Below are 23,082 nucleotides of genomic sequence, written 5' to 3' on the forward strand. Positions count from 1 at the left end.
TTGAAAAAAAACACAACTTATGTTGAGTGTTATCACTAGTACAATTTTTTTTTTTGATTTCCATCAAGCATTGTGGCAAACGCGCCAACCTCTACCCCTTGAGGTGGACATAATCTCCTCTCTATTTCTCTTTTGGGATTTTTACCTGACAGTAGCCATCGATTTGAAAAAACTCCAGAATTCTGGTTTTATTTCACATACATGACTCTTCATTCCCCCGGACATGGAATCATAAAATATTGCTGATAATTTATTTTATTTTAATGTTATCCTTTAGATTGTTTTGTATTTCCGTCAACGTTATGTTTGTAACTATTGACAGGGAATCCCGTTGTCCTGAATTGTATTTTTCTCACAAAGTGCGTCATCTAATGATCTAATTTAGGGGTCAGCAATCTACGGCCCGTGGACCAATTCTGATCCCCTGTTTTTTTTAATCCGGCCAGTGATATAAAATTAAACACTAAAATTTACAAGAAAACGAAATTCCAGTGCAATGCATTAGATTTTTCTTAATCCACGAATGTATTTTGTTATTAATCTGTACCTTAAAGAATAAATACCAGGAGTCCACTTTTGCAGTTGCGAAGTTAAAAATACTGAAATTATCGCAATAAGCTATTTTATACGTGAATAAAAAACAAAATCCACTTTCGTAGTAAAAATTAGATATTAAATATTTCAATTAACATATTACAACAGAGGTGCAGTACATTTTAAAGAAGGGAATATAGAACTCTACGCATCAACAGGGCTCATGACCTGTCATCGGCTAATTCAAATGGCCACTTTACTCACTGTGTAACATTCACCATTCTGCCCGTATTATTTAAACTGTTATATTCCTTCGATTCTTACATATGTTGATGTTGGTGAAGTAAAAGACCTGAAATCTTTATTGATGCGTGTGAGTTTCATCTGATTGAATAATTTCACATACATACTAGGCAACGCCTGATTCAATTTTTACACTCCTTGGATCAGATGGATTTATCAACAGTGTTTAAGGCTTATGACCAAAATGTTAACGAAAAAGCGGACTGTAAATGAAAATAGAATTTCATTCAGTTTTGCGATTGGGAAATATTTGAGAAAGGATAGGAACGTGGAATGGATACCTACCTTTAATATGATCTAAATGTTCTTCAATTTATGGTACTAAATCACAAAATGAACTATAAAATATAACAATGTTTTCCACGACGCGCGACGATTCCAACCACTTTTTATCCGATTTTATGTGCTAGTTCAAGTGGCCACTTTACAAACTGAGTAACATTCACACTAATATTCAATTTTAATGAAATATTTAAATTAAAATACCATGACTACCGGTCGCAAGACTCAAAATTAGCAGTTCACAAGGGAGTCCTGGTCCCGACACTAATGTTTAGAAGTGAAGTATGGACTTGGAAAAACAGGAATGAAAGTAGGCTGAATGCTGTCGAAATGCGATCGTACAGGGAAATATTCCGAAATATTCCGAATCTCCCAAAACGCCCGACTGATATTTCAATCTGTATTTAAAGCGGCAAGCCTTATTACGGGAGTAAAAAAATATTCTTACATCTCTTACCACATTCTCGAGATTTGAACTGGTTAAAAAGCCCAGAAATAATAAATTATAACTTTGCTGGACAGTATTCAAATCTCTTCATGAAATGGCTCCTAAATATCTCTATTACACCTCTGCATTAGGGAAAATGCATGTCAAATTGCTATCTTAAATAATAATAAAAAATATTATTTATGTGCACAGTAAACAGATATAATGAATCCCCCTGAGAAAAACCCACATTGAGATAAACTGAGTAATCATTCGAAACTGAACTTATATAAGGGAAATCTAACAGCTTTAATTCATTCGATTTCTGTCTTTGGACTGTTACAGTTCGTTATAATTATTAGTTTTGATTTTATCAAAATGAAAATTTTTCTGATTTTAATATTAAGTACTGTCTTTGTACATAGTTTGACAATAAACGAAAATCTGGATGAAATGAGAGATTCGGTCGAAATCAGGAATAAGCGCCAGGTAACATTTTTAAATATTATCATCATACCATCCCCACCCGATGGTGCATAGGGCATCTCATTAGTGTACCAAATGCAGTGCATCTCAATAATTTGTTTCATTATGGAAGGTGGTTTGTGGTACGCTTCAGGTACTACTACAACCATCACGCCATGCGTCAGTAGGCAGACAGGATGGACCGCCATACAAGTATTTCCTGACATACATTCCTAGCTTCTTCTACATTCATATACTTTTGACATGACCAGACATGAGATTTTGGTTTATCTGATCATGCCACTTTTATCATTCTTTCCTAATACGTTTTTTCTAGTAGCAGTTATAGTCTGAGTAGCAGTTACAGTCACTGTTTCACAAATAAAACTGTTTCTAAATGACAGTTTAAAGCAACGCAACGTGGGCAACAATATAGCGCAAGCAACTGCTGAAACAGTTTCACAAAACTTAATGAAAATGTTACTTGTTATGAGCCGCGCTGCTTTAAACTGTTATTAAGGAACAATACATAGTTCATTTTTTTATTTCCAGGGGGGGTGGAGAGAAACTTTTTTGCCACGCACCTTTAATCTGTTATTTTTAGAACCAGTTTAATTTAATATCCTGACTTATTTTTCTTTACCGTAACAGTTTAAAAACAGAACAACTGTTTAAATATAACAGTTTGAGATTTCGGGAAATTGTTTGAGCTGCAATATTTATACCCCAAATATATCTGGTTTTTGTCAAAACTTTACTATACATTTTTAGTGTAGTAATATATAAATCAATTTGGTTTTTCTTTTATTTTTCTTTTCTTTTCTTTTCTTTTCTTTTCTTTTCTTTTCTTTTCTTTTCTTTTCTTTTCTTTTCTTTTCTTTTCTGTTCTTTTCTTTTCTGTTCTTTTCTTTTCTTTTCTTTTCTTTTCTTTTCTTTTCTTTTCTTTTCTTTTCTTTTCTTTTCTTTTCTGTTCTTTTCTGTTCTTTTCTTTTCTTTTCTTTTCTTTTCTTTTCTTTTCTTTTCTTTTCTTTTCTTTTCTTTTCTTTTCTTTTCTTTTCTTTTCTTTTCTTTTCTTTTCTTTTCTTTTTTATTTTCTTTTTCATTTCTTTTCTTTTCATGGTCACGTCATACCATATACCCATATGTGCTATACACTTTTTAATAATTAAAAAAGGAATGGCCCACGCTCAGATGCTGTAGTCTTTGTGGGCTTTTTTTCCAATTCATGTCATAGCTTAATTTTAAGATGTATTTTTGTAATTATGTTTCTATGTAAATAATATATGTATGGAAAAATAAACAAATAAAAAAGCAAAATAATAATATAACACATGTAAATTATATTGGCAGTAAATAACAATGTTAAAATTGCGATGTTATGTAATTTATTTATTTTTATTTCAGGCTTTCAATCCATTCGGGGGCTCTCTAGGGGGTGGTTTTCATTTCGGGTTCGGTGGCACAGGAGTAAGCCAACTGATTTTTTAATAATTTCTCAATATGTCGTCATCTGTCTTTCCGCCCCCAGTGGTACAAAGGGCACTGCATTGGTAAACCGAATACAGCAGCATTCGGTTGAAGCTCGATTATCTGTTACATGAAGGTTCAGTGATCAGCGTTAAGAACAATGAAATATTGCAGTTTAAAAAATCATCAAAATCAATATTTCACGTCGACACTGCCAGGAATCGAACCCTGGGCCTAAATGACAATGGAAAATTGACCGAGTTATGTTCAATTGTTTATTATAGTAAAATGGAATTTTCGGAATGAAAACGTGTGTATTTGCATGAACCATGTAATTGAAATAGAATTGTATATTTCCTCTTTCTTTTTCAGTTTCAGTGCTGCAGAGCAGCGTTTATTTTATAATTAGAAAATACATACAAGAATTCGTGACCCATTAAGTCTTAATACTTTTCGGTGGGACACATTTTTTTTTTATGACAGGTTTATATTACATTTATTTTATTTATATTTTACAAATTTATTTATAAACAGGCACTATAAAGTATCTAGAAGATATTTCTTCAATTCTTTTTTTTTTCATTTAAAGATCCTTTTTGGGGATTTTTTTTGGATCCGTTTGTGGGAGATCATTGAACAATCTTGGAACAACGCAATGTAATGGTCGCTCTCCGAAGTAATTTGTAATTCGGGGAACAAACAGGGAGCCCTTAGTTTTTAATCAAGTGTTGTGAGTGTGGGAAACTTTTTTTTTATATTCCGGATTAACAAAGTGATCTACAATCAATTTGTAGTCACAAAGTTGTTTTACCCGCAGGACATTACAGAATTAAAAAAAAAAAAAAAAATATATATTTATATATATATACAACTTCGCCCATATGTTTCCCCCTCAACAGTCTCACCTAAATACCATAAATTTTACCCAGATGAGACTGGAAGGTGAGACCCCAGACACGCACTCCATAAGATATAATGGATTCAATGAGCGAGGTATATTTATGTATCTTAACGTTTTGAAAGGTAGTATGCTTTTGATTTCATAAATCACCTTAAGCCAGTACCTTAATCTGTTGCAGATTCCATCAATATGAACACCCCAGCTAAATTTAGAATCAATAATTAATCCTAAATATTTATGATTATTTACAACATCTATAAAATAGGACGATTACATTTATCTGATTCTATATTTAAATTTGAATGAAGGCAAAAATTTATATTAGCTTGTATTTATATTTCAAATTCACATTTAGTAATATATGGTGAGGATACATGTCGTGAACAATTTTAGTTTTTTTAGAATTTATTACTAAGCCATAGTCATGCGCCCATTTAATGAGATTTGAAAAATCTTCTCGAAGCATTTTTTGGGCTTTAAAACTTTGCGTTATTTTGGCGAGCTAAAGACATATTTTTTAAACAAAATGTCAAATGGTATTCATATTTTTTTTCTAAAACGCAACTTTTCAGATCTATCACGTTTCTGAATTCGAAAGTTGAAATGAATGACAAACCCTTAATATGGTTATAATTATAGGCTTTAAATAACAATGCAATAATCGCAATTTTATGTAAATTTATTTATTTTTATTTCAGGCTTTCAATCCATCAGTTGACATTCCTGCGGGCGGTTTCCGTTTCAGGGTCGTTGACCCAAGAGTAAGTTACCTGATTTTTTTTTAATTTCTAAAAATGTCATCATCTATCTTTCCGCACTTAGTGGTGCATAGGGCAGTGCATCGGTAAACCGAATGCTGCTGCATTCGATTGAAGCTCGATTATCTGTGACATGTAGGTTCAGTGATCAGCGTTACGCTTCAGGTGCCAGTCCAAGAACAACGAAATATTGCAGTTTAAAAAACCTTCAAAATCAATATTTCACGGCCCTGCCAGGAATTGAACCCTGGGCCTCGATGACAATGGGAAGTTAAATTTGCCGGCAGATATTTTTGGTATTGTTGTAAAATAAATATATGACATTTTCTTTACTGATTTTTTTTCTCGCTCTAATCCAAAACGGATTAAAAAAACATAGTTTATTTAACTAAAATTTAATATTAACGTTTTCAAATCAATATTCTGTACATTAAAAATGAATTTGTGTAAGTTTTGTGAACGCGCCAGCACTAGATAATTGACCTATACATGAGTCGATTAAATGAAAAAATATGTTTTTAAGCCAGTGTTTTTAATCCATAGCGATACATTGAATTGAACCTATACAATGAATATATATTATTATATTTCTTCTAGAACCTCAACCGTTCTTGCGCTCTGTAGCTGCAAGACGTGTTGGGAAGTTTATTGTAAACCCGCAATTGATTTTTTTGACTTTCACAAAAACGGGTTACAGGGTTATTATTTTTTCATCTGGACTCGAGTAATATTTCATCATAGTTTCTTTGGAGACAAATATATAAGAATTACTTCATGCAAATAAAAACGACTCGTGCACAAAAAAGTTTGTTCTAGTATACCAGTAGTATAATCTGAAAAAGAAAATACTTTGCTATTTTCATTATATTGCTACACACGCTTTTCAAAAACGCTATGAATTGTAAAAACTCGTACACAAAAAGGGTAAAACATTATAGGATGGTTGACAAAACAGACGTACAGTTGTAGTATACTTTTTAAAGGTATTTTCACACCAATATTCTACGATTACATCACAGAACGAAACAGCGTATCACCAGCGCATTGTCGTGTTAAAAATATTATTACCAGAGGTGGGTACCTCTGGTAATAATATTATTATTAGGGTATTTTCATAAACTGGGGATATGATTTTAAATGTATTCAGTATTTAAATAATATTTTTACGATTGCGAACATTTTACTATCAAAATCTGAAACGAATGTTTTCATTTATAATTTCCTATTTGAAGTTTGATAGAAATAAAACGGCCCTAACTGGCCAAAATGTTGATGACGTCACGCGTGACTTATCGATCCTATGTTCACTCAAATCCTATACTGAGATCGTCCGACGCGGGCTGCTTGTGGCTTTTAAAAAAAATATATATTTAAATTTCGTCTTTTTCATTGTTTTTTTTTTGTTTTCATTTATAAACATCCACAGCATTATGACATTGGTTTTTTACAAGGAAAATTTGATAACTTGCCCAAAATAGATATAATCATGATGGGTATTTTTTTCTCATCCAATACAAACTTTTTAAGTTCCGAGTATAGAAATGCAAGGGCCGGAAGGCAAAGAAATATATAATGTTTGCTTCCAGAATGTATTAATTTAAATAGTTGTATTATTTGCATGTACTATAAATATGTTTTTTCGCGTATATTTAATGCAAAAGGGAAGTAACTTGACTTTGACACAACATTTCTGTTGCTCGAGTGCGTGTTTATGCCTTTTTTTTATTAAATGTGATTTACTTATTAATATAGGTATCAGCTAGGAAAAAATACGGAGACAATGCCATAGTACAAAGTACAAATTAAACTTAGTAACATAAGTACAGAAATATAATACAAATATAAACAATAACGGTAAAAGAATAAACTAGTTTAATATTGTAGTACCTGTCAAGCTTTATAAGTGCTAATTTTAATACCTACAGATGGTAAATTTTTATAGTCTACATCATTAAATTTAGTATTTTGTACTGAATAAGACCTACGGAAAAAAGATATAGTGGGTTGTTTTTTTTAACATCTCGTTTCATAGCGTTCAAATGCGATCAACCATTTTTTCCGCGTTTTTTCATTAGGTACTAGGAATGGCCAAAAAGCTTTATTTGGCGTCTTCACCGTAGTGTTTGTGCACATCGGAACTAAACAGTGCTTGAATCTTATAACTAAAGACATTTTATGCGCGTTAATTAGTTAAAACAGTGTAAAACAACCGATTACAGCAAAAACAACACGTAGGCTATACAAATTGTCAATGCATTTTGAGGAGAAATGTTATTTACACAAAATGTCATTTATCTAAATGTAAAACTCTAATGATTAGTTCTGTTTCTAAAAGGCAATACTACAAAAAGGTTACTCAACAAAGGGGAAATTAAAACTATCGGGTAGACTGTATTGATATTTTCTTATTAAAAAGGTATTAAAAGGGATTTTTTTCTAATGATAATTAGAAAAAAATCCTTGAAGTCTTTCTCTCGAAAATAGTTAAAATGGCTTTCTTTCGGACAGGGCATGAACTTTCGATTTCTTTCTCTTTTATACAGCGTTCTTTGAAACCCGGCACCGCAGTATCAATCTGAGAATTTAGTTCAACTTTCCAATCATGGACTAGCAATTTGCTCATCTAAGGAGAGAACTAACGAAAATTTGACCTCTCGGATTAAACAACGCCGTGGTGGCCATTTGACCAAAATTATCTTTAAAACATCAAATATTATTTTTAAAATATCCGTTTTAAGTAAAATACAAATTGTTTCATTTTTTAAGTTCGGGGTTTATTAATTCAATTACTCTTATTAAATGACCCTTTACTTATCTATTCTGTTGTGTCAATCAATGTTTCCGCGTGTACAATACGATTGTAGAGAAATTAACAAATTGCTTTTTTTAAATATAATTATCTAACATTTTTGTTATGGTTATATTTTTCGCAATCTGGCAACATTATCGCGGCGACTTCAAATATGCGTGCGGCGAAAGTGGGGCGGAGTGGGGGGATTTTTGGACACAGTCCGATGTATTCAAATATGATTCTACGCTCCTTCTAGACTATTCTTAATTCTATGCCTGATAAGTTGTTTTTTTTTTTTTTTTACCTTATCACACCATCTATCAACATGCATTGATTGTTGTCCGAAAATCTTTTATAAAATATATGTGAGGAACCCCCTTAAATAGAGCAACTGTAGATACATCTTTGATAGTGGGTGGGAGATGATTCCACAATGAAGAAGTTCAGTGCTACGGAAATTGTATATAAAAAAGGAATAATAGAGATGTTATGTAATTTAATTATTTTATTTTAGGCTTTTGCCCCCATTGACTTTAATGTACCAGAAGCTAAACCCCCCGTTTCTTGGAACATCATACAAGAAGGTGTAAGGCGCGGACGCGGGCTCCAGGGAAATTATGACACTTCTAGAGTGGGAGATCCTGCATTTGGAGTACACAATTTTGCTGAACCACGTGACTCGCAAGAGTAAGCTAAGTGTTTCATATAGACCGAAAGCACCGCTGTGCCAAATCCATTAATTCTATCATTTAAAAATAATATATATTATTCTGTAAAACGTATATCTTAAAAAAGTACCGTTAGGTTATTGTAGATAAGTAACAAGGACACGAATTGCGCATCTCGACTCGAAGCCAAGCCATAAAAAGCCCATCCGCTCAGGCAATCGAGAGCCTTTGTTTGTTCCGAGAGGCCTTTTCAAAACCAACCACACGTTTAAATATTTTTGAAGCTAGAGACAATATCAAAAACACGAGTTCGAAAGTAGTTTAAAATAATATTTATATGTTAAAATCAATGACATTCAATTCACATTTATTTATTTTAAGTTTGTAAGTGAAAATTCTTGATGGAAGTTCATTGTAATTTATTATATAAATAAAACACGAGTGGTCCTTTATCCACAAATTTGGAATATCCAATGACCGGTTTCTAAAAATAAAATAAAATACTTAAACTCATTAAAATAGCATTATATCTTATATATAGATTTTTTTTTGATAATGATCCTTAAGATAAAAATAACTTTATTTAATTTACTTACATATAACTTTAAATTATCAATCCTTACCTCTGTTTTGTATAAATACATTTAACTCTTTAATAAAGATACCAGTCTCGAAGATGTCGCGAAAGCGATGAAACCGGTCACTGGATATTCCAAATTTGTGGATTAAAGTATCACTCGTGTTTTATTTATATAATAAATCACATTTATTTACACTAAAAACATATTTATTTATTGCACAACAGAGTTTTAGTCTTGACACTTATGTATGGAAGTGAAACATGGAGCTGGCAGAGGAAGAATGAAAGCTGAGTTAACGCGGTTGAAATGCGATCTCTTAGACAAATGTGTAGGAAATCAATATATGACAGGGTTACGAATGATGAAATCAGGCGAGAGTGTAAATCTGAGTCAAGTATAATTGATAAGATTAAGAAAGGATCTCTGAGATGGTTTGGTCACGTAGAACGAATGGACGACGAAAGAATGGTAAAACAAGTATATATGGCGAAAATTAATGGTAACGTGAGACGAGGACGACTAAGGAAGATGTGGCATGATTAGATAAACCAATATCTTAAGTCTGGTCATGTCAAAAGCAGACAGAACCGAAGGGCATGTATGACAAGATGTATGAATGTGGAAGAAGCTAGGAATGTATGCCAGGATAGATGTGTGGCGGTCCATTCTCTCTGCCTACCCCCACGGGGAAATGGCGTGATGGTAGTAGTGGTAGAACAAAAAAAAAATGCATATTCAATTTTGAAAAAAGGTATTATTTTGGGATAACTTTACTAATGTACAGAATGTTTTTAAAATTAAAAAAAGGTGTGTTAGGAAAATGGTAAATGCTGATTACCTGGCAACATGTAAACCAATTTTTATTAGATCAAATTTATTAACAGCAATGGACATTTATTTGATGGAACTTAGTCTTGTTGTTGAATCAAGACTTCAATATTTTAGTACGCAAGAAAAGAGCCATTTTTAAAACACCAGGAACAAGAGTAAATTTAAAATTCCATTGATGAAACGTTAATTTATACAAAGACGGCACATATGCATGCCAGTCAAAATTTATAAGCTTCCCAAATAAAAAAATTCAAGAGTGTTAAGTGTTTCAAATAAATAAATGTTATAAATTAGTATAAATTAATATTTGAAAGATGCAATTAAATGAATTAAAATGTATTGAATGTAAATAACGTAAGCAATAACTTATGTAATTTTTTTACTGTTTGTTTTTTCTAAACTTTTTATTTATTTACTAAATTATTTCATTTTTAATTTATTTAAATTGTTTACTTTTTATTTAGGTTTTTACTTTTTTTCATTATGGAATTTTATATTTGTTTTTTGTCTGACTGCAAGAAATTGCTACTGGCAATAAGTCAGCCATTTAATCGTGTATACCTTTGTTTTATTTCAGAATAAATACTTACTTGATTGTGTATTTATCACATTGTGTATATTATTATTGTTAATAAAAAAATATAAATATTATAAAGAATACAATTAACACATATTATTTTTTAAGTTTTCCTATAAAAGGTTAAGGAAACGAATCACAGTCCTTATCTCGCAAGCGGCTGGCTTTTCAATTTTATTCGGCATTTCAAACAAGCACCAGGAAACGCACAAAACAGTCAGCTAACACATAATGACGTGAACTCCTCAATATATTTTTAAAATCTTTAATTCATTCCCGTGCAAATTTCACCTTATGACGCATAAGTCATTTAGCCTATTCAGAGTCAATATCATAAAGATAACATATTATAAATATCATGTGAAAATAAAACATAGTTTCATAAAGGAAAAATAATTTAATTAACAGTCATTGCACAGAGTTAAAACAAAAAAATATATATTAAAAAAAATACTTCAAACCATAAATATAGGAACTTAATATGTATACATTTTACAATACGTTAATATTATGAAGTACTGTTATACGAGCATATACATTTATATAATTATTTTATAGATAAATCAGAAATACAAAAAAATACACATTTAATTTAGCAAAAACGTGCTAGAGGCAACAAATTATTCTAATAGTGAAGTGGTTAGCATGCTATATTGGTATTTTGCTAATTCATTCTCCAAATCTCTGGTTCTGACATAAACACAATAATTGTATGGTGCGTTTGAATCTTTAATGGTCTTTGTTTATGTGTGTGTACGGCATGTTTTCAAAATGATTATTTTAGTGTGCAAAGTTACACAAACGAAATTCGTAAGTTTAATTGGTTAACTGACAGCCACTACCACATTAGAAAAGAGCATTTAACATTAAAACGCACTGTACCTAATGGTTTTTTTATATTGACCTAATAAAATACAAAAAACCACATTTTTCAGTTTTTAAAATTTCAAAGCAACTTCACGATTTATCTTTGCAACACAATGATTTATCCGTGTGAACTGATCTGATCATTGAAACTTTAATGGTCTTTGTTTATGCGTGTGTACGGAATGTTTTCAAATTTAATATTTAATTGTGCAAACTTACACAAACGAAATTCGTAAGTTTAATCGGTTCACCGACAGCCACTACATTAGTAAAGGGCATTTAACATTAAAACGCACTGTACTTAATGTTTTTTTTATATTGACCCAATGAAGTACAAAAAACCACAAATTTCAGTTTTGAAATTTCAAAGCAACAATACGATTTATCTTTGCAACGCAATGATTTATCTGTGTGAACTGATCTGCGAAGATTTATCGATCGTGTGCATGACAAATCGCTGTCCATCAGCAGCAGTTGCATTTCCTATTTAATAATTCATTGTCGATTGCGTTTGCGCAGTTTTTTAATCGTGTGTGGATAGCGGATCGTCGAACAGTTGCTAAGTTCGTTGCTTGCTGTAGGCGGGCGCGTCCAGGAGGTTTAAGTACTTCTCCTTATTCATCCTGTAATAGTTATACCAATTTTTTTAAGGGAATTTCATCTTATTTTTAAAGCCAGTCCTTACACCACACGCCACGTGTCATTTTTCTTTACGCACCAAACGCAATTGCGTCATCATTTTCAATAGGGAAACATGTGATATGGATTAAGAAAAATGAATTATATTTTTGTCGGCCTCGTGGTGTAGGGGTCAGCGTGTTTGCCTGCCGTGCAAGAGATCTCGGGTTCGATTTCCGACATGGTTGATGTGAAATATTTATTCAAAGCGCTGTTTTAACAGTGGAATGATTCATAGTCCCTGGACTGGCACCTGAAGCGTAAGACTGATCATCTTTCCTTCATATTACAAAATTGATCAAGATACACTGCGATTGGTGTACCAATGCAGTGCCCTATGCACCATTAGGTGCGGTCACTGGATATTCCAAATTTGTGGATTAAAGGATCACTCGTCTTTTATTTATATAATAAATTACAATGAACTTCCATCAAGAATTTTCACTTACAAACTTAAATGAAATTTCTTTTTGTAGATAGAAGTACAGATTTTTTACAGTGCTAACACTAAAAAACAGCAATTGTAGACATGCTGTAGAATATTTGGTTGGGAATCCTGAAACCACCAACATGACATGGCTCCTGTGACCGATGTAGGGTTAGGGTATTTTCATGGACACGGGAGTTGTGTCCGATACAGAGCTACAATTTTCGCATGGACACGGGAGTCGTGTCCGACGCACCGAACGTGTTAAAAATTAGTTAGAAATTTAAAAAAAAATTATTGTGAGTGCAGGACCAGAAATTGTGTATCAACATTGTTTAAAAATGATATTTTAATAATTTTCATATATTAATATTTAAATTTAAAAATTGACAAAACAAAATCCAACATAGCATATTGAATATTTTTAACACTGTTCTGTAAATTGCTATTATAATATTATGCATACATATTAAAACATCGTAATATTATCTAACATTAATTTTTACATGTTACTTTCACATTAAATTTTGATTAAAATCAATACATTTTTAATTTTGTGAAAAAATCTTTGACAGAAGGGGGGATTTTTTCTATCATTTATATAAATTACTTTATTTAAAACCACTACATACACAGATTTGTATAAACCACATTTTGGGTTAATTAATAAATAAGAAATCTTATTTTCAATTCCATTTATTATTTACATGGAAATATAATTGTATGAATAAGCGTTTTTATAAAATTCCTATGAAGTAATTAAATCAAAATTCGATTGAATAATTCGGCATTTATTTTATGATTATTAACATCTAGAATCAATAACATTATGTAAAGGGTATTTTCACAAGTTTTAATTTGTAATTTTCGGGTTAAAAATGAGCACGTACAAAATGGACAGCGGTTGGCATGCGCACGCTTCAAGTATGGTGGGTGAAGCAATAAGTGCCGTTTGTCCCGTAGGGCGCAAAACGTCTCGTTTTTGGATAGTCCAAAAGAAGCGTATTTTAAACCATCGTAGAGAATGTATACGTGGCACGGGAAAAATAATAATACCATTACGATTGTAATTTTTTACTCATTTAAAAATAACAATTTTTCAAAATGTAAAAAAACCCCTTTGACTAATGTATTAAGTGTACACACATGTTTCGTTAAATTTTTCACGTGTCGTATTAAGTATAATTTGAAGATAAAAAAAATAAGAATGAGATCATTTGAATACAATGTGATTATTCTAATTTACATACGTATGTGACAGGATTATATGCACTGTATTTTTCTGGATTATCGAGTCGTGTGTCGTTTGTACTCTGCGCGATGTTTTGGGGCGTCCAGAATCAGGGTAGATTTAATTTGCTTGGGTATTTTTGAACACAGAACACTCGGCTGAGAAAAGCCACATATTGATATGTTGTGTTCTGATCGGGAATCGAACCTGGAACCTTCTGCGTCAAGTGTCTTATCCATTACACCACGGAGGCCGCCTTACATTTGCGTAACCTTTTAACCTTAGGTTTTGTACCGTGTCATAATATGAAATATGAGCGGACGAAGATGTTATGTAACAATAAGCAAAGATATCTTAAAGCTTTGAAGACCAGTACAATTATTACCATCATAACACACCTTCATTACCTGCCAAAATCAGTTTTTCGTAAATGGTGGATAGTGTATTTGTAAATTTTTTCAATTGCGATATAACACCTTTATCCACTTTTGTTTTCAATGAGGAAGTTCATTTTTTTGTATATATTTTATTTGTTGACTATTAAACTTAGCCATTTTTTTTTTATATATTCTATGTCAATCGCATAAATCACATTGAATCAGTCCAACATCGCTTGTTTCGAAAAATAGCGTGGATGCTTGGACTAGAGAGAGGTAATTATTCTTATGCTGAAAGAGTCAATATTAAATATTTCTAGTCTACAAAAACGTAGAACTAATATTGACTCCATATATATGTTCGGCATACTAAATGGTACAATCGATGTTCCATCATTACTGGGACAAGTAAAATTCAATATTCCGACTCGTAGATTGAGAAACAATGAAGTACTGTTCATCGATCAGCATAGAACAAACTATGGCCTTAATTCTCCAATGACCCGTTTTTATCGTATTGTTAACTCAAGACAAGATCTGGACTTTTTTGGTTTAAGTTTACAACGATTTAAATGAGCACTAAATAAATAGTCCAGATCTTGTCTCGATGTCCCTTATGTTTGTCAATGCTTCTTTTCTTTTTTTTTCATGTTTTAAACTATTATTTTATTGTAATATTTAAACCCTATAAATTGTATACATGGACAATGTCCGTTAATAAATATATTGTATTATCAGCGCTATGATTTTTTTTATGTTTTGTATTTCTGAAATAACTCCACATGTGACTTCAGAGGTTTTTCTCTGTCCTCTCAATTGATTCATTTACAGTAAAGCAAACCGGATATCCTTCACCGCTTTCATATCATCGGTTGGTGAATATTATGGTATGGGTATTACCCTTGACTCTACCCGACCGAGTTTCTCCAGGGTATGCTTGGCTACAACAGTTTAGAGATTACAAGGAATGTGTATTTGACTACACATTTTTATCGATTGTTGCGCGGTACGATCGATAATTCTGAGATTATGATGAGCATTGGTTTGAATGTTCCTGATAATTACCTAAGACAGAGTCAGCATAGATTGTTTCATATTCCGATATACAGGACCACCCTGCCTGTTGGAAGGGCTACCGCAATGCTGAATAACATCGCTCTGGATATTGATCTGTTCCATGTATGCGAAGGGGTTTTCCAAAACAAGATTCTCCTACTGCTTTGACATGAGTCTCTTTCATGTATTTTTTTATTTTTTATAATATGTACGTATTAAATATATGTTTTTAATGTATATGTTGTATTTTAATAAAATAATTGAATTGAATATGAACCAGAGACGTAGTTCAAAGTAGTGCGTTTTGGAATATTTATTGAAATGATGCTAAAACACCGGTTCAAATAAATATTTCATGTCAACCATGTCCGATATTGAACCCGAGGCCTATTGCACGGTAGGCAAACGCGCTGATCATTACACCACAAGATGGAATGAAATATTGCTGTGTGAAACATCCTTCAAAACAACTATTTGACATCCACGAAACACTGGCAAAGGACGCAAAGAACACAGACACGATAACCCAAAAAAACTCAATGCGAATCTAAACGGCTGTGAAAATCTAATCTATTTTAGACACAATATTTTCAATCCCACACTTTCATCTATTGTCATAGAGTTCATTTTTTTCTAAACTCACTTCTACATCAAAAACACACTATTTTTTCACTAAACATTCAGAAAAAGTATTTTATTCATTTTGATAGTTTATTGGTTGTCATTAAATGTTAATTTTTAAAAAATGCCACATTAATTTGCTTTTTTTTAGATCTAAATTTGTTGCAACAGAGGGAAAACATTTTTGAGAAGGGAATATGGAAGTCTAGGCATTTATTTACATTTCTTATGACCTGTTGTTTGCTGGTTTAAGTGGCCACTTTACACTATCCAGCGAGTCTGCAAATATTTGGACATACTCAAAACATTGATGCTTTTTTTTGTTGATAATGAGGAAGTTCAGTGTATTTTTATTATTTGTTAATAGACTCAAACTGAGCCACAAAATAAATATTTTCATTTTTATGTATATTCTTATCGCTTAGATTTTTTTAAGTTTTGTGTTTTTGAAATTACACTTGCCGTGACGCCACGAGTTCGATTCGGAGAGTTTTCATGACATTTAAAATGAGAGTCCCGAACCCTTCAAAACAGGCTAATCATGGCTATCCGGAAACCGGAAATCTAGCACAACGCCATAATTGATTAGTTATTGTGACCTTGTGACATTTTAAAGTAGTTCATTTTTATTGATATTTTCATACATTTTTAAGAAACGTTGCTGTACAATTAAATGCTCTGATTGTTACCACGTGTAAGGAAACATTTTTTTACATACAATTTACCATAGCACTGAACTTCATCACTATCCCGCGGATAGTAAGCACTTGTGAGTAATGGCCTTTAGTCAAAAGCTGTATCTTGTTACTATTAAATATGACATGTTTGATAGTAATAATAATAAAAGAAAATATCGTGGGTATACTAGCAAAAAGCTTTAACTCTCAAATCCCTGTTTTGAGAAATCAAGCATTTAAGTTTTGTTCCAATTTTACTCTTTTATATCTTATTTAAATAAAGTAAGATGTTAAGTGTTCATTAAAGAACATGTTTTTAATGTTTCCGTTTCTTAATTTTATATTAAGTAGATATTTAGTAATTTAAAGCTTTTAGCCCGATTCAAATACCGGGAATACGACTTAACTTTTATTTTAAAAACTAGATATATGAAATTTAATATGACTTAGTATATTTTGCCAGTTCGTAGAGCATTAAAAACTTTACAAAACTGCATCATTAAGTTGAATCTGCATATTTTTTAGTTAACGTTTTTTGCCAGTATACCCACGATATATTAAGAACCATTTTTGTGAAAAATCACCTGAAGCTCGCTGATACAGTCAAACTTGGTTATAACGATCACGGAAATAGTGAGATCTTAGATATAACGAGGAAACATTAGTTGTCATTTTAGTTTGCAATTTTCTCCATACATTTATACACTTTTATAACGAGCTTCTTTTCAGACATGCCGAACAAAAATATTGTCAACAGTTGAGCAAAAACTCTTCAATTGTTTAAAAACCTTATTTTCTAAATAAGAATCTAAGCAATAAAATCCAAATGGGTGATGCTGCTGGGCGTTGGGATCAGTTTACGTTTATGATACTATGTAAGTGTCTAAGTACCGAATTGGTGATTTCGCTGACAGCATTGACAAAGTATCACATATGGCTGAAATTGGGTGTAAAAAATCCAAGCTTTGTGAACTTAGTAAGCACAGGCTCGGCACCGCATTACAATTTACAACTTCTTTTGTAGTTTATGAATGACATTTTTGTTTCAGGGGTTTTTTATATGTTTTTTTAAAAATGTTCTATGGTCAATGCATAATGAACATTACAAGTGGGTGATGTCAGATAAGTTAAAACCTAACCCTTGAATTGTAAACATGACTACTTACAAGCAGCAGTGTTTTAATTTGCGAAAAAGTGGCAATTATTTGTATGATAGGATCCTCAACCACTTATTCTTTGTTTGCCCAATAAATAACCAAATGCTGACCTTTTTCAAGACTTTGGCCCCACCCATTTCTCTTCCTACAAATATCCAATTCATCTTAGTGAGTAGTAATCATCTATATACAACCTTTTGCTTAAATTTTAAAAAAATAACGGAATCAATTTGTAGAGCTTGACTGAGGCCTGTTGTTGGGTCATTGACGGTAGCATGAGTATGGGTGGAAGACTGATCGTTTGGTGGAGGGATTCTCCTTTTTAGTTTTGAAACTAGAAAGAAGGGAACTTTCTCGGAACTGTTAGACTTACCTATGTTTATGTTGCTTGCAGACCCGACGGTTGGGCCTGGTTGCTGGTTGCGTACTGCCAACCAGTTTGTTTATAAAATAATTCAACATGACATTGGTAAAAGCATACCATTTATTATGCAACGCCATTTTATTTTTAAAAAAAAAACCTGATGCGAAATATGTGTGAAAAAATCTTCTCTATGCTTAATCACACTGTGGAAAAATACGAATGTTTATTTATCCGAATTTTAAATTTAGAAACTGGTATGTTTGTAAACATTTATTATAATTTTCAATAGTGACAATATGCAATGGCGATTGGATTTAAAAACCCTTTCTCCGGTATAACGAGCAAGTTCAGTCGGTCCCGTCTTCCTCGTGATAACCAAGTTTGACTGTATATTTATCTAGACATGAAGAAAAAAACATTTGATGTTTCGAGTTTTTGAACAAATTTTGGTATGATCAAATCTTCGCATTTCCGCGGGCCAGATCAGAACTAATGAGAATGAATGGAACCAGAAAAATAATGGCGAATCTTACACGGTGTGTAAAGTAATCGAGAATACTTTAAATATGTCCAAATGTTTCTAAACAAAACTGGATTTTACTGCCTTGCGAATAATTAAGGTTTTAATTTATTGCAACATGAAGGGAAAACATTTTCAAGAAGGGAATATAGAAGTCTAGTCATTTACAGGGCTCATCGCCTGTCATTGGCTGGTTTAAGAGGCCACTTTACACACTGTGTAACATCCTGTCTACAAACATTGGAACATACTCAAAAGATTGTTGGATTCCATTGTACTTACCATTAGATCTACTTACAAGTCGTAGATGTGATGCTTTCGTTAACTATCAAATTTAAAACATAATCAAAATATACCATTTTATACAGTAACAAAACTCAATACAGAAATTTTAAATACACAATTGGATAAATCATAGAAATTCATACATAGACATTATATTATTTTTATACAGTAAAGTAAAGTATTTTATTCTCCAATAATCTACATCATTTGATTCTACCTTTAAGGGTATGAGATAACAATGAGACATACTAATCTATTTGACACAACATTTAAAAACAAACGTATCCTGTGAATGAATCTCGTGTATTTTATACAGAGACATACTTAAATTACGTCATTTTTTACGCAAGGTGATGAAATTATATTGACTTTTTTCTATTTCAAATATCAACTTACAGATTGGACTAATTGTTTTTATACGCGATTTGATTGGCAAACTAATCAACGGAAAAATAATTGTGATGAGAAAAATGTGCAATTATATTTTTACCTCAGAGAATAAAACACGGGAGTCTATGTTTTGTCGTTTTGAAGTTTAAAATGCAGAAATTATCGCAATAAGCTATTTACAGGTGAATGAAAAACCAAAGTCCACTTTTGTCATAAAAATTATTTTTTATGTTGAAATAAAAATCTGACATCCACTTAGTTTTAATGCAAAAAACATTACTATAGTCCTTAAAATGTAACATGATTAGAATGGCAGCTGTCAGAAAAAGTTACGACATAACTTTGTAGCAACGTCAAAGGAGTTATTTATATTGACACACGAAAAACCATTTGTATCTGGCGTGATAATTTATTTTTTTAATACAATGATTGAAACATAAATCAACATTAATATATAAAATCAGCTTTAAAACTAAAATAAACCTAATTATTAACGACGTTCTTACAAGGTTACATCATTTTGCAAAAACGTTAGAGATGGGACAAATTGATCAATGTAAATTGATCGAATAAAAAAATAATTCATTTGATGTTGTTCATGAAAAAAGTATAAATGTCTCATTTTTTGGTGAATAATTGTGTTAAACACACTATAATAGGCGTGTTTTTACGTTTTTCATTTTAATTTTCGGAAACAGAGTTTCATGATTGCATGAAATAACTGATAAAATCGATATGATCAGTGATCAGTAATTTCCCATCACTAATGAAATTAGTTTGACAGCTGTCATTCTAATCAAGCTATATTTTAAAGACTATAGTCCCAGATACACTATTTAAATATGTACTTTTATTATCAAAATAATCATTATTTTAAATTGAAAGTTCTATATAGGCTGAAATTATCTCATTTGATTAAAAAGTTATCATGTTTTGGAAATTGCACAATCACAAAATCAAGTTTCCTGAACATTTTGTTCAATGTGACTCCCGTGGTTTATCCTTTGAGGGATAGATATATGCTTGATTTGAATATGACATTCGCACGCGTGCTGGTTTACTATAGAGAATAAAAGTACGGAGAAAACTAGCGACATCTATTGTTAAAAAGGGTACGTTTTTTTGTAAAGTTGAATTTAAAAAGCTGTTTTTACGCGGCGATATTTCATCTGAAGCGTAAGACTAATCATTTTGTCTTCGTGCAATTTTCACATGGACCTAATTATTGATATCTTGAGCAAGTAAAATAAATTCATAGTTTTCTTTTGCAAACGACAATCAAAGTTATACATAATATTTAACATTTTATTAATATTTACAAATTTCAAAGGTGATTTTTGCATGACATAAGATATAATGCATTATAGAAATTATTTCATATTTGATAAGTTTGGCAGTGATAAAAAGCTTAAAATCTGCAAGTAATTAAATGTTGTATTTGTTATAACCTCGCAGTAATTATTTGCGACCTGCTTATAGAGTTGCCCGTGAGGACAAAAACCATTCTAGGATTATTAATCGCGAAGTTAGCTACAGCTTGCAGCAAAACGGGCCGTAGGTACTCAGGTCGAGAATAGAATTGAAACCGTCCGTTAAAAGTTTGTTGTTAAACCAAAAACCGAAAAATTTGCAACACTTTTGTTCTTTGCAATAGAGCGAAAGGGCGTCTCTATAAGCGGGTTGCGAATTATTACTCTAAGGTTATTACAATTTTACACAAGGAAAAATAATATCGCCAAAGGTGGCATGAGGAAATGCGGTATTTTTATTAATGATTCTGTACTTCTAAGGCTTTTGAAATGTTATTTTAAAGGTATTAATATATTTTAAAAAGATTTGCGGTTTTAAAAAACACGAAAAATAATGATGTTACAACTGCGACGTCATCGTTTTTAGTGCAAATGTTGGTTTGTTGCGTTATGTGGTCGTTGGCCTACTAAAGCTATGGTTGCCTGAGGAAGCGGCCCTGATGTGCCGTGATGCAGAGGACTCAACAAAACACCGGTTTTAAATCTTAACAGTAACCAAAGATGTCAACTTAAAGAGAGCAGTGCCGTAATCTAAAGGCCGTGATCACCTAATTTTATTAGCTTTTTAAGAACAAAACTGAGAATTACTGCGGCAGACAACGAACAATAAGGAATGCCACTGTTTTCTAATTTATTATTTTTCTATTAGCGTACTATTTAAAGCAAAAAAAAATAATATTTTTTTTGTGGGTTATTTACAAAGGTATGATTTTTTTAAAGTTACATTTATCAAATACCGCGCCAAATGACTGTAATCAGTGTGTCACTTTTCAATAGTGACGTCATGAAACGGTTTGCGTTCTTACTTTTACTGACCGCGGTAAGTTATATTTCTCCAGCCAATAACAAAACTGACAAGAATCTATGGAATATTGCTTTGATTACTTCATTTCGTTGATCGTAATTTGCTCATTTCTATGTTATGGTTGTTTTTACGAACGTTTAAATTTAGAAAAACCTAGAAAGTTGACATAATCTCTGGTTGAAAAAAGAGTATAATGAAAATTATACTCTTTTTTTTCTATGGTCAAAATGTTCCTTACAAGGTGCGGGGGCTTTAAAGCGGAAACCGGAAATACTACACGTAGATATAAGGAGTGACATCATTATTTACAATTTTAAAATGAATACTATTTTTCACATTTTTTATTTATTTTTGCATGCGTTTTTGAGATATTTCATCCTACTCCAAAATTTTTAAATATTCACGTGTACACGAAAACATTTTTAAAATTCAATTCCGGGTTGTGCTGGAATTTTTTATTGTATGGATATGTTTAAAAATCATGCTACAGTGTGTGCATTTCAAAGTTTAATACAAATATCTAACTCGTCATGATTTTTTCACAAAATCAATCGAAATTCCGTAATTTTCGATAGTCACTCATTTTTAAACACAAAAATGTTCACCGCTGTTTGACATTCCGATCACAATCTACGCTCGCTAGGAAAGCTGTACAAACGTTTTAACGACATCATCCACCGCTACATGACGGCCATTAGATAACAGCATTGCTCCTTGGAAAACCATAGCTTAATAGGCTTGAAATAGACACGCGTTTGATTGCATGCAACTTTTTTAAAACAATTAAATTTTTATTTTTTTAATATGTCTATAAACTTCCTTATTTGAGGATATCAAAGATTTTGTTCAAATTGAAAATATTTTCATAGGTAACAATAATTTTTTGACACAAAATTATAGTTTAATTTACAATAAATAACATATAGTATTAAATTTAATTACATATATTACGTGACATTCATATATTTTTTTATACGGTGCATATAAGCAACAGTGAATTATTTAAGTAAGAAATAATATTTTACATACGCGTCCAGGCCATTTGCTTTTTTTTCTGGAATAGATAATGATCGCCTTCTATTTCAAATAATTAAGTACTAGCCGAGTGCTAAATTTCGCATCGATTCGTATCATGTGAAGCGTACAAGCTATTTTGCAATGGCAACACTAACCAAAACATTAAATTATAAAGAAATATTTCAGAGGGTGTTTCCATATGAGCTTTAAATTTAAAATACAATAGCAAGTATTGACGTTTTTGACGAATTCATTTTTTAAAATAAAAGTCGATAATTTTCATACAAAATAAAAATCCCTCTCTTCGGTTATCCTTGGAAAGGCATCTTCAAGGCTGGTCAATAATGAAAATTTGAATTAGGTTTAAACCAAGGGGTTGGATTGATAATCTGTATCAAAATTATGAATGTTTGATTTGACAAAACATGTTGTTTTGAAATGATTTTATAACAGTTAATAGATGGTGATAAATAAATAGTTTGTTAATCAAATAATA

General features: G+C 31.6%; 1 protein-coding gene across 2 annotated transcripts; it reads left to right on the plus strand.

The window, feature by feature from the left end:
• The first annotated feature begins 1,229 nt into the window (after positions 1-1,229).
• LOC148285320 (uncharacterized) lies at positions 1,230-22,548 on the plus strand. Of its 2 annotated transcripts, XM_088227199.1 has the most exons (5): positions 1,319-2,035; positions 3,416-3,478; positions 5,078-5,140; positions 8,443-8,615; positions 15,994-22,548. In XM_088227199.1, exons 1-5 carry the CDS (start codon positions 1,925-1,927, stop codon positions 16,028-16,030), a joined length of 447 nt encoding a protein of 148 aa, XP_088083325.1. In that variant the 5' UTR covers positions 1,319-1,924; the 3' UTR covers positions 16,031-22,548. The 2 variants fall into 2 exon arrangements, with proteins under 2 accessions (XP_088083334.1, XP_088083325.1); XM_088227208.1 differs by lacking the exon at positions 3,416-3,478 and having other exon boundaries at positions 1,230-2,035.
• Positions 22,549-23,082: the final 534 nt, after the last annotated feature.

Source organism: Micrasema longulum, unplaced genomic scaffold, assembly GCF_059751315.1.
Source record: "Micrasema longulum isolate JH-2025_06_02 unplaced genomic scaffold, ASM5975131v1 h1tg000041l, whole genome shotgun sequence".
Classification (NCBI taxonomy): Eukaryota; Metazoa; Arthropoda; class Insecta; order Trichoptera; family Brachycentridae; genus Micrasema; species Micrasema longulum.